The sequence below is a fragment of the Ambystoma mexicanum genome, chromosome 5p, assembly GCF_040938575.1.
Source record: "Ambystoma mexicanum isolate Mex_15411 chromosome 5p, UKY_AmexF1_1, whole genome shotgun sequence".
Taxonomy (NCBI): Eukaryota; Metazoa; Chordata; class Amphibia; order Caudata; family Ambystomatidae; genus Ambystoma; species Ambystoma mexicanum.
Window position 1 is genome coordinate 1376722320 of NC_090930.1, and position 13396 is coordinate 1376735715.

A 13396-nucleotide genomic window follows, 5' to 3' on the forward strand; every position below is an offset into this window, starting at 1 on the left:
CCTTGAATATATATATTTATATACGTATGTATTTATTAGCATATGCAATTCGTAATGTGTCTTGTTTTCAATTACGTTGCTTATTCTGCTATCGTAGGTACCTCTGTACTTCAAGTTACAGCTACAGATGCAGATGACCCTACATATGGCAACAGTGCCAGAGTTGTGTACAGCATTCTTCAGGGACAGCCATACTTCTCTGTTGATCCAAAAACAGGTAGGGTACTTAGATGGTTTCATTTTCTTTGTGGATTGTGCCATAATATTGTGTATCAATGTACAGTGGTACCAATGTACCCTCTAATGTATTTGCCAAAGTAAAATGTCCTCTTTGCCCATATGAAGAATTTGAATTATTTCATTTTTCTTTGGTTAAAAGTATATGTTCTATGTGGACATATTAAAAGGAGACATTCAGTGTCTAATTTGTGAATTCCTAATTTCAATTTCTGCAGCATTCTATGAAGCAGATGCAATGTTTAAAATTGCTTTTAATCTGATTTCATATATGAAATGTAGTCAATAAAATTACCTAGCTGCACAATTCATTAAGGAATTCTTACAGGCCTGCCAATTGTAGGTCTCACGGTTGGCTTTTTATCAGATTTATGACTCCCAACATTTCGAGGGGATTGTGTCTTCCGACGTATTCCACTTCTCCAGCATGGGGTCTGGCATGGATTTACATGCTCATGAATATTCCCCGTCATCAGGCTGGGAATCCTCGGTAAAGAAAAAATCAGTATCAGTTTCATTTCTGATCTGTCTTTCTTAGTAGTAACCAATCACAGGTCTCTGGGTCATACTGCCCCCAGCTAATGACTGCCCTCTCCCTATGTCCCTCCCCCGGCAGCCATCCTCAGATTTATACCGCACGTTCAATTGTTTGGAGTCCTTGCGCTATAGCTCTCAAGCTTTTACTGCATTTTCACGCTTTTTTCAAAGAGATTTTCTCATTTTTCCGTTAAATCGAGCCTCAAGCTACACCGTTCTACTTCCGATCAACGGAGACCCGTTTTGGAATTTTCTACGCCCCTCAAGGGTGAGGTTTTCATCGAGTTACGCTTCTTGGAGGATTCCAGAAGATCTGAGGCCTACCATGGACATGGCCCAGGACAACGGAAGCTCGACGCCCAGATCCAAGCTGTTCAGGAACTGCCCTGGATGCGGGTTACAGAATGTTTTCAAGGAGGACGAGCATTCGAGATGTCTCTACTGCCTTTATGAGGACAAGATGCACTTGGAGAAGGACTGTGCGTTCTGCAAGAACCTATCTGAACGGACCATGAGGGATCGTCGTTCCCGCCTCGCCAGCTGGCTGGAGAAGGGCCCAGCAGGTGAGAAGAAGAAAAGGTCAGAGTGGTCTTCTAAGTCCTGTGAGGGCGACCCGGCGACGGGGGCCCAACAGAAGGCTAAGCACTGCGAGTCCGTGGGCACTGGAGTGCCGATCGGTCGGGCTCTAAGGCTGCCAGGCAGGACGCGCCTTCCCCGGCACCATCGACCACGAGCCAACGCTCTGGTTCGTGGAAGAGGAAATCCGAGAACCCGGGTAAGCGTCTGGAGAAGCCCCGGTCGATCTCGAAGGATTTGGCCGAAGGGGAGCGAGGCAGTGACCCTCCCCCCAAGGTGAAGGCCTCAAGCGCGCCAAAGGTGGAGAAGGCCTTGATTCACCCGGCTAAGGCCTCTATCGAGGAAGTTGCAGCGACCCTGGCGAAGCCTGGGGAGGCTACACCAGTGGAGGCGATCTCGGGGCCCAGAGTTTCCCTGCCACCGCAGAGGGAATCCTCTTTCCAGCCCATCGACAAGACCCCCGTGAAGACCCCGGTGGAAAAAGAGGGGGGGCGGGGCCAGGTGCCATCATGGACACGGATTCAGCCTCTGAGGAGAAGCTGGTGGAAACTGTGAAGAACCTCAACAAGGGATCCCGTAGAGGTGGTCGAAGAAAGCGACGGTGGCGCCATTGAGGCCCCAGTGGATGAGCAGCCATCTCTCCCGTCGCAGCCATTGCCCAAGCCTCAGGACAACTCGGCGGCCATTCTGATGGCAATCCAAACCTTATGCACGGAGATAAGGACAAGATTACTACGAACCCCGGTGGACGATCCAGAACCGCATCCATCGGGAAGCCCTCCGAACAAGCGGAGGAGAGTTCACCCCTCCCCGCGCTTCATGCCCCCACGACCCGTGGAGCCCTGATTCCCCTCACCAGACCCCAGGGATGACACGGCGATGGATACGACGACAGGGACGGAGGACGATGGTGGTGACGACGGGACGGACCTTCCATCACCACTCCCTCAGGCTTCCCCACCTGACGAAATTGGCTCCTTTTACGCCATGATCGCCAGGGCATCCAAGCTCTTCCAGCTCTGCCCCGAGGAACAGAAGAAGGAGGGTTTCCTCTATCAACAGCGAGAGGCCAAGAGAAAGACGGTCCTCGCGGTACCGTTACTCGACGATATCTGGGACGAGGGACTTGCGATCCTGAAGAACCCATCCACGACGCCTGCCAAGGAGGGACAGGTACGTGAAGAAGTACCGGGTCCCCGACGCCGCCCCTTTGAGCCTCAGGGCTCAACCTACGCCTGATTCGGTCGTCTCAGCGGCGGCCAAGAAGAAGGCGGCGGGGGCGACAGCCTCAACCTCTATTTCCCCTCCTGACAGCGAGGGTAAGAAATTGGACGCCATGGGGCGACGGGTCATCTTGTCGGCGGCAATGTCAATTACGGCGGCAAACACCTTAGCGATTGTGGCCCGTTACGACAGGGAGCTATGGTACAAGATACCCCCCCCTACTGGACTTCCTACAAGAGGACAAGAGGGCGGAGGTCCTGGAGATTCTGCAGGAAGGTGAGGTGGCGTCGGATCATGCCATAACGGTGGCAACGGACATTGCCGGCACTGGGTTTCGCCGGTTAGGCAACATTGTTTACCTTCGACGACAAGGCTGGCTCAAGGCGACTGACTTCCGTCAGGACGTGCAGACCAGGGTTTTGGACATGCCGTTCGACGGCAACAATCTGTTTGGGAAAACAGTGGATGAGTCGCTGCAGGCCATCAAGGCCGACACAGACGGCCCGAGCCCTGGGAGTCCTTCAGCAACGACGGCCCTTTCGGAGTGCCGGAGGCAGACAGGGGGCCTCCAAGGGATCAGGCGGTGGCTCCTCTACGTACCGCCAGGCGGCCCGCTCCTCGTCCCAGGAGGCTTACAGAGGTTGCGGCAAGCAAGGAGGATCTCGGCGTCGTCTCCAAGGCGGCAAGGCCGCCTCCAAGCAAGATTGAACCGGACATAGCGTCGGGCCCCCACCGAAGCACCCCGTTGGAGGCCGGCTGGCGAAGTTAGTCAGCATGTGGGAGTCCATCTCCACCGACCGTTGGGTGCTGGATGCCCTGGCCCATGGGCACACTCTCGAATTCCAAAAGAAGTGTCCCCGCATTCCTCCCGTGGCCAGGAAGGAAAATCACGTCACTCAACTGCTGTTGAAGGTAAAGGCGATGCTCAAGAAAGGTGCCATCGAGCTCGTCCCCAAGAGGCTCTGGGGCTCCGGAGTATACCCAAGACACTTCCTCGTCAGAAAGAAGACAAGCTGTTGGCGCCCCATCCTGGACCTACGTCGGTTGAACAAATACATCAAGGCTCAGAAGTTCAGGATGGTCACTCTCCAGCACGTGCTGGGACAGCTGGAGGAGGGCGACTTCCTATCGATGTTTGACTTGGAGGATGCTTACTTCCACATCCCCATCCTAAAAGGACACCGAAAGTTCCTCAAATTCGTAGTCCAAGGAAGCCACTACCAATTCAGAGCTCTGCCATTCGGAGTGAAGTCGGCACCCAGGGTGTTCACCAAGTGCCTAGCACCAGTGGCGGCGCGGCTGCACCTGCAGGGGATCCACGACTACCCCTACCTGGACGACTGGCTCATCCGGGCAAGGACAAGAGAGCACACGGCGAAGACCATCCGCTTACTCATGGAGCTGGGTTTCTCCATCAACTACCCGAAATCCCATTTGGTTCCGTCGCAGGTGGCACTGTTTCTGGGAGCGAAGCTCGATACAGTGGAATGATTGGTGTCTCCGTCGGAGGAAAGGACGAAGGCCATCTTAGGGAAGGTGCAGCGACTGCTAGCCACGGACGTGGCCAGGGTGAGATCCATCAAGTCCTTCCTCGGAATGATGTCCTCATGCATCTATCTAGTGCGCCTGTGCAGGCTACGGATGCGTCTTCTACGGGAGTCCCTCGACTCCCGCTGGATGCAAGCGGCAGGCAGCTTCGAAGACAAGATCCTGCTCAACGAGGATTTCCGTCGGGCGATTCAGTGGTGGGGCACCCGTGCACACCTCACGGCGGGCACGGACTTCCAGACCCCGGCACATCAGGAGACTGTGACGACGGGCGCCTCCCTGCAGGGATAGGGTGCGCACACCGGAGATCTCCACGCAAGAGGCCTTTGGCTCCTAGAGGAGAGGTCCCTCCACATCAACATCTTGGACCTCTGCGCCGTATTCTGGGCACTCAAGTCGTTCCTCCCGTCCCTCAAGGGCAAGGTCGTGAGGATCTTCACTGACAACACCACCACAATGTTCTACATACAGAAGCAGGGAGGCACCAGATCCCCAGCCCTATCCAAGGAGGCCCAGGATCTGTGGCACTGGGCCGTCGCCCAGGGGCTGTTTCTGGTTCCCTTCCATCTGGCAGGAATAAAAAACACCATCGCTGACTCACTCAGCAGGGACACGCTCGGGGCTCCGGCCTCGAAGCCATTGTCGAAGTCTATTCTATCGGCACCCTCTATGCCTTTTGATGAGGATTTACCGGAGGTGCCCCGGAGGGTGGAAACTCTGAGGAAGGCCCTCAGTAAATCGGTAAGCCCTGCATTTCAGAGGTGGAATAAGGGCCAGATGAGGAGGGGATTGTACCTACTGAGGTTCCGGATTACCTCTTGTCTGGTCACAGCCAGGTGGAAGACCTGCATCAGTCCTTGCATGACGCCAGTGGTCTGGACACCTCTCCGGAGGTTGAGTTTGGCAGGCCTGAGCCTGGTACACATGCTGAGTCATCATACAGGCATCTCATGTTGAGGGTGACTGAGTACTTGGGGTGGTAGGCCCCACCTGTGGAATTTCTGCAGGATGACCTGACACATATATTGGACCAAGGTTCACCCAGTGATCCGGTGCTGCCATTTCATATGGCATTACAGAGATGGGCAGCGGCGGCTTGGACTGCTCTGGAGAGTCTCCCAGCAGTGAGTAATTTCTTACCGAAAAAATACCGTCCAGCCAGTGGCGACCCCTGCTACTTGTCTACGCACCCCACTCAGAAGAGTTTGGTGGTGCAGGCGGCTATGGCCCCAGCGAAGCAGGCTGCGTACCCTACCATCCCTCCGGATAGGGACAACGAGCGCTTCGATGGTTGGGCAAAGAAAGTATTTTCATCTGGGGGTATGACTTTACAGGCAGCCAACTCTGTTTGTGCCTTGGCAAGATTCACTCCCACTCTGTGGAATTGTGTATCTTTGGCGGCTGAACATATTCCCGAAGGGGAGGAATGGGATGGTTTTCTAGCCCTCGTTCAAGATGGCAAGGATGCCATGTGTGAATTCGTTCAGTCTGGTCTGGACGTGGCAGACTGTGTCGGCCGGTCCATGGCGGCGAGCACCGTAATCCGCAGGTTTGCGGGGTTGCGGAAGTCGGGGTTTGCTTCTGATGTACAGTCCCGGCTTCTCAACATGCCCTTTGATGGTGTCCATCTTTTTGGCAGCAAGGCTGACGAGAGCCTTGAGAAGTTGCAGACCTCAAAGCTGCAGCGAAGTCCTTGAGCACTGCAGTATGTCAACCTCCGCCTTTTCGTCCTAGGGGTCAGCAATGGAGGGGGAGGTTCCTTTCGATACTACTCTTCCTTTCGTAGGTCGAGAGGAGCTGCCAGTCAAAGGGGCCAACGTAGGAGTACCAGAGGTGGTAAACAAGGTACTCGAGGTGCCAAAGCCACTCGGGCAGTTGCCTCCTTGCCCTCAGGCACTGCCGCAGCCGCTTCCGCTCAGTCATGAGGCCATGGCCCATGGTTCGCCGGTTGGGGGAAGGCTGGCGCAGCATCTTGTAGAATGGCGTGCAATTACTTCAGATGTGTGGGTTCTGGAGATCGGCTACTGTCTTCCTTTTTGGCAGAGGCCTCACGACAATCCACCAGGGAAGCTCTCTTTGAAGCGTCCGGGTCCGCTCCTTGCGCAGGAAATCCTATCCCTGCTGGAGAAAGGCACAATAGAACTGGTGCCCCGAGGGTCTTCGCCAAACTAATGGTGGTGGTGGCAGCTTATCTCGGGAAAGGGGGGATTCACGTCTACCCCTACCTGGGCGATTGGTTGATCAAGGCATGCTCTCCCGAGCAAGCCCTGGATCATCTGTCAGTCACCTGCCACTCCCTTCAGAAGCTGGGCTTCTCCCTCAACTTAAAGAAGTCTCATTTGACACCTACCCAGCGGCTCCAGTACATCGGAGAAGTGCTCGACACATCCCTGGGGCAGTGTTCGCCTCCCCAGGTGAGGGCTCATCACATTCTGCAGATGGACAAGTTTAAACGTGCCCAGAGTCTCCCTGCGTTTGAGTTCTTGAGGTTGCTCGGCCTCATGGAATCCTGCATTCTACTGGTGCCGTAGGCCAGGCTGCGGATAAGATCTCTGCAGTGGGCTCTCAAGATGCAGTGGTCGAAGTCTTCCGCAGGAGTTCAGATCCCGTGCAGGTGCCGCCCTCGGTCCCCCAGGATCTTCTGTGGTGGGCCGTCAAAGGCAATCTGTTGAGGGGTGCACCATTTTGGCTACCCTTGCCGGAGGTGACGATCGTGATGGATGCATCCCTCACGGGATGGGGAGCTCATGCCAACGAGTTGACAGTCAGCGGTCGTTGGTCTCCGTCGCAGTCCAGACTGCACATCAATCTGTTAGAGCTGCGGCCTCTCAGGCTAGCTCTGAAGGCTTTTCTGCCGTCTCTGCGGGGGAAAAATGTCCTGATTATGACGGACAATACAGTGACAATGCACTACCTCAACAAAAAGGGGGGGGCAGGGTCACTCCCACTGTGCAGAGAGACCATGCAGCTCTGGTTCTGGGCCATCCAGCAGGAGATTTCGATCTCTGCAGTTCATCTGGCCGGAGATGAAAAAACGGCAGCAGACGCTCTGAGCAGGCAGAGCACAGTCTCTCACAAGTGGGAGCTCGCTCAGGAAGCTCTTTGGGGGACGCCACAAGTGGATCTCTTCGCCACCGGTGTCAACCGGAAGTGCGAAAGATTCTGCTCGTGGGAATTTCCTCCAAGAGGAGCCTTGGGGGACGCATTCGTAGTGGAGTGGTCCTTCCCACTGCTGTATGCGTTTCCTCCAGTCTCCGTCATTCCGCAAGTGTTGCAGAGGTTGCAGAGGTTCGGTTCCCAAATGATCCTCATTGCTCCGGCATTGGCCAGGAGAGCATGGTACCCGGACTTCTAGACATGTCCATCTGCCCTCCATGCGTCTTCCCTACTGAGACGATCTGCTCTCACAGGAGGGGTGTCGGGTTCTCCATCCCCAGGTCAAGTCCCTCAGCCTTCATGCTTGGTATCTGAAAGGTTGAGGTATAGGGATTGGGATCTCCCCGAAGACGTGTTGAAGGTGTTGCTTTCGGCCAGAAGGCCCGCAACAGAATCCCTGTACCGTTGCCGTTGGAGAAAGTTCTGCGACTGGTGCAGGGTACAGAATGTGTATCCTTTTCAATGTTCAATTCCTGTGGTTCTGTCTTTTTTTTGCTTTCATTAGCCCACAAGGGCCTGCAAGTGGGTACCATTAAAGGTTACCTGGCGGCGCTGTCCATATTTAAGCGCTCGTCTGAGGAGTGTTCTTATTTTAAGATTCCTTTGATTTCTGTTTCTAAAAGTGCTACCTAATGTGTTTCCACCGTGGCCTTTCCAGGTGCTGGGATGGGATTTGAATTTAGTTCTAAAGTTCCTAATGGGAGCTCCGTTTGAGCCCTTACATTCCTGTCCATTGAGACTGTTGTCCTTTAAGACTGTATTTTTAGTTGCGGTTACTTCCGCTCGCAGAGTGAGTGAGGCACTTTGCACCAAGCCACCTTCCACGGTGTTCCATAAGGACAGGGTTGTCCTTAGGGTTCGTCCTTCTTTTCTTCCGAAGGTTGTATCAGAGTTCATTTGAGCCAGAAGGTAATTCTTCCGGGATTTTATCCTCCTCTGCATCCTGGTAAAGAAGAGGAGCGGCTCCATAGGTTGGATCCTAGGAGAGCTTTGAGTTTCCATCTCTCACGGATGTCCCGGGTTAGAGTGGACGATCAGCTCTTCATTGGATATGCTGGAAGGCGTTTAGGTCGAGCTGTTTCTAAGCAGACCTTGTCCAGGTGGATCATTTTGACCATCTCTGAATGTTACCATTTGGCGGGTAAGGACCCTCCGGTGGGCTTACGGGCTTATTCTTCTAGGGGTGTGGCTGCCTCCACTGCTCTGCAGAGGGGTGTTCCCATTCGTAATATCTGTGAAGCAGCCACATGGGCCTCTGTCCATACTTTTGTGAGACACTATTCCCTGGATAGGATTTGGCCTTTGTTAAGGCGGTCCTCTATTCAGCAATTAGATTGGGCATTCTAAAATTCTAAATTCTTTTCCCACCTCCATGTGCTGGTACTGCTTTGGGAGTCTGTCAGAGATGTGGAATACGTCAGAGGACACAATTCCATCGAACAACGAGTTACTTTCTTACCTGGTAACATTTTTTCAATGGGATGTTCCTCCGATGTATTCCACATCGAACCCTCCCAGCCTGCCCCTCTACAGAATTTCTTATGCGATTGCAGCTTATGTTTCCGCAAGGCTTTCTGTACTCATACTGGCAGAAGATTGGTGCCACACGTTCTGGGGAAAAACTACAACTGAGGCTACGGGCATCGTGAGTCCTACATATAACACCCGGTGACGTCGGCTAGACGGAGGCCCTTCAGGGACAGCGTATCAATGTCATCGACGTAGGACACTGGCGCCGAAAAAATTTCTGAAGCAGCAGAGCTGTGGACATTACTGTGTCGAAGATGTGGAATACGTCAGAGGAACATCACATCGAAAGAACGTTACCAGGTAAGAAAGTAACTTGTTTTTTTAATTAACAAACCATGAAGTCAAAATGATGGACATGCCATTTCACGGAGGAAGTACTACTGTTGATTCACCTCAGTCAATGTTTCATTTAAAGAAACAAAGCTGGACTGGAGCAGTGTGAGGGACCTCGGGAGATGCCCTCTTTCTTCTCTCTATTTATTTGTGTTAAAATTGAAACAACAATTTTTAGCGAAAACGTATACAACAACAACAGAAAAAGAATAATTAACTCAGATTAACAATGCGATCAAACGTCTTTAACAGAACCTGTCTCTGAAAGAACCTCTGCCAAGAACTTGGCAACAACAATTGCTTTTTATGTTTTTTGACCTTCCAGTAAGGATTTCTACCAAATTGCAGAATCTGAGATTGCAAATTCTGAAAAAAGAAGTCTAAAGAATTTTGAACGTGGATCTCTTAAGGCCGAACACACTGTGATGATATGAAACAAAGATTCAATCTCAGAGGTATCATTACAATACCGGCAGTGATTTTCTGATGACTGGCCCCGGATTGCTCGGATCTCAGTTGTTGGGTACAAGTTAAAACAAGCTCTCGTGCATTGTTCCCTGACCACCTTGTCGGGGAATTGCTTCAAATATTCACAAATTATGTTTAACTGTCAGCCTTCTGGGGGTAAATGAGCTACAGATTGGTAGCCATTAGCGACCCCCAGAGTTTGTATCCAATCATAAGCTTTTAGTTTTTCTTTTACTCGCGTCGGGTTGGTCACCAGTTGCACCAAGGAACTTCCAATTGCTTCTAAGCAGTTTGTCATTTTCAACCTCGATCAGACATCATTTCCTCATAAACCATGTTGAGAGTTCCTGGACGTGGAACAGTGCAGCATTTCCCGAACAGAGCTAGTCTGCTCCAGTCAACTATGCACTTCAAGGATGTAAGATACATTTCTCTTCGAATAATGGCTATCGGAGTAGATAACGGGATGCCCAGAAACCTCTTCCAAAAAGCCCCTTCAAGGCGTGTCCATAGGAGCTCTGGGATGTTAAACATGGCTTTGGCCCCATAAGTCACAACCGGTGAAACCTTAGCTTTGTAAAACAGCAGGCCTGGTAGAATAGAGAAGCGCCCAAACTTTCTGTTTAATGCACACGCTTGACTGGTCAGAGCTTTCATCTTTCTCAATAGATAAGTTGACATTGGTGCTTCTGGTCTTGAGTTACTCAGCCAAACCCTTGGTTACTTAAAGGATTGGACCTGTTCAATTTTCTCACCACCTGTGTACCAGGAGAATTTTCTTTTCACTTTGGTAGAATTACCAAAGCTCATGGTTTTAGTTTTGCCTTTATTGAGTTCCAGACCGTTTTTTAAGATGTAACTTTGCAGGGCGTTAAGTTGCCCACAAGGGTCTGATCAATAAGTACCACGTCGGCGTACAGCAGTCGCGATAACTGGATTCGTCCAACCCTGCGGGGGAAAAGATCTCATTGTCAAAAAGGCTTCAGGCATGTCCTCCAAGAAGAAATGTGTGCGGGGCCATTGGGCACTCCTGCTTCACTCCTCTCAAATATTCAACTTGTTTAGAAAAGATACCTGCTTTACTCAGTCTGACTCTTAGGGAATTGTTCGAGTGCATAGCCATGATTGGATGAAATCTTGGCTTGTGACAGTTCTTCCTCTCCAGTTTCGACCAAAGGAGACCTCTGTCAACTTGTGTCGAATGCCTGGATTAAGTCCACAAACACCATATAAATCTTAGATTTTTGACTTCATGAGTTACTTTTCAAAACCTGGAGGAGCAGGATTTTAACGGAAGTGCCCAGCCCCTTAACAAAGCCTGTTTGAAACGGGTCAAGCAGTTGGTTTGCCGACACCAAGTATGAAAATGATCCAGAATGATTGTACTGTATAGTTTGCCGATGACGTCCAGGAGAAGCATAGGGCGATAATTCTTTGGGTTGGTCTGATAACCTTTTTTGTGAATTGGTACCACTATCGCTCTCCTCCATGAACTTGGCAATTGGTGGGGTGTGGCTATTTGCTTGAACAGCATGCATATGAAAACAGCCCACTCTTTGGGGAACTCCTACAGCATGGAATTGGTCAGCCCACCTCGACCCGGCACTCGCTTTCAACTTCTTAATTCGCTCTACAATCTCACTGGTGTCGTTGTTAAATACCCATGGTTCAGAGCTCTAACGGGCTTCCACACATTCACTAGTGTCCGCGGTCAAGGCGTACAGACTTCTAAACTGATTAATCCAGGACTCCTCACTTATTGGGTTCGATTGGTCTTGATTTAACACTCTCTTGTCAAGCTTTATCAGTGACCAGAATTTCCTCTGATCTTTACCAGCCAAAGCTTTCAACGTGGCCTCCGAGTCATTCTGTGTATCTCTGATATTTAGATGCACGAAGCCAGTTTTTATAACTTGACTGGGCCAGCCGGGCTGTTTGAAAATCTTTAGGCAATCCGGACTCCCTGGCAACTCAGACTAGCTTTCGCACCACTCTTCTCTGTGCCCCCAGGTACAGGTTAAAGGTATGTTTATGGATGGTAAGACAGCTTTTTAGAGCTGTAGCTAAATTGTTGCAACAAGGGGGAATATTCAACCGAAAAACCAGCTTTTCCAAAGTCCGTTGTTAAGGTTCTAATCCTAATGGTTGATAGTCTGAGACGTAATCCCCCATTGCTCGAGTTGACCGTTGAAGTCGTGTATTCCCGAACTGTAGGGCTAAGTGCCTTCCATTCCAGCAGGAGGAGATGGTGGTCGCTATGACTTGTCCTAACCACTTTAAAGTTGTTTACCAAGGGCAGGAAGTTGTTAGAAACATATATATAGTCGAAGACCGAGCTATACACCATGTTTTCCCACGTCGGCTGAGATGGCATATCACGTTTAGTTGCCATTTCTTTTTTTTTCTTCTTTTTTTATTGTGTCAATTAGTTCAAACAAAACTTTTAACACACATTATATAAAAACCATAATACATAGAATAAGATATAGTGAGCCACATTACATCAAAGACAAAATATCAATCAATCGTTCATAGAGAAATACAATAATATGAATAAAAGGCAATTTTTCCTAATACCTCTAAGTTGACAGTACTTTCGCCTAAATTTAACAAAGCCTCACATGGAGATAGTTCATTCTACTTATTAGGATATGACAAGAGTGCAATGCATGGTGAAAGGTAGATCACTTAAGCCACTGCATCTGAGATGATTACTCATTATCCATAGATAGCCTACAGATGTTCCAGTAGGTTCACATCAGTGTCAAATTTAAGTAGCAGTTTCTCTATCACTTTCCACACTTGCTTAATTGCTACCATTAGTCCCGATTAGTACCAGGTAGGCTTCTCATCCAAAAACCCTCATAGGTTAGAAATTACAAATTGCTCACATATTTGAACAGATAACATTCATATGTGGATTTAAGTGTAGAGGAAGAGGTGAGAACATGTCTAGAAGTTTCAATACATTCCTTGTGCAGACATAGCCTACATGTTTGTTTTTCCACAGGGATACCTAACCAGGCTCCTGTGACTTAAAAGACCCTTAGACGATTAAGATGAATGTTGAGAAATATTTTCCTAATCTCGAAGGATGGAGTTAGCCGAAGATATGGTTGTGTTTTTCTAATAGTGAAGTGTAACTTTGAAAAGGTTGCCAAAGATTTCATAGAGGCTACCTTATCATGATTAGTTGCCCAATCCCATTTGATTGCACATTTCTTTAGGGATAGACACCGCACTCTCTCTCCATCTTCCCAATGCAGAGTCCAGCATATGTTTCATTCATTTTCTTACATTTTTGCATACTACTATTACTTCCTTCCAAAAGTGCATTTTTCATTATGGACAGTAGGTAGAGGTCTTTGGCATACATGATTTTAATAAACAGTATTCCTCTATTTATATAAATGTGGGTCGCCAGGGTGAAGAGACCTAGGTCCAACTTTATTGCCTCAATCGGAGTATAATTAGTGAGGCCCAAAATTCTTCGCCAGACCACCCTCTCTAGTTTATCAGGCCAGATTTCACAATCTACATAGCATGCTTCCAAGCCATATAGAAATGATGCAGCCAATTTCTGTTTGTAGATATTTAAGACACCCATCAGGGAGAAACCCGTAGTTTTATTAGCAAAAGCAATTATCACCATCATAGAAGACAGTGCTTTGACTTTTTTGTTTTCTTGTAGAAAAACATTTGTTTTCTTCTCCGATGATGGATCATGTCCCAGGTACTTTTAGTGCTCTGTTCTATTAATCGTACCGAGGGGGGGGTGTATACTTTT

The 13396-nt window shown here is 49.7% G+C and overlaps 1 protein-coding gene across 11 annotated transcripts in view; it reads left to right on the forward strand.

Moving 5' to 3' along the window:
• The window catches only part of CDH18 (cadherin 18), a 1922553-nt gene that overhangs the window by 350601 nt on the left and 1558556 nt on the right, over window positions 1-13396 (forward strand). For 9 of the 11 annotated variants that reach the window (XM_069613787.1, XM_069613788.1, XM_069613784.1 and 6 more), the window contains one exon: window positions 98-217. The exons of the other annotated variants lie outside the window; for them this stretch is intronic. In XM_069613787.1, the coding sequence (XP_069469888.1) occupies window positions 98-217 (120 nt within the window). The remainder of the gene's footprint in view (window positions 1-97; window positions 218-13396) is intronic. 11 annotated transcript variants of the gene reach the window in all.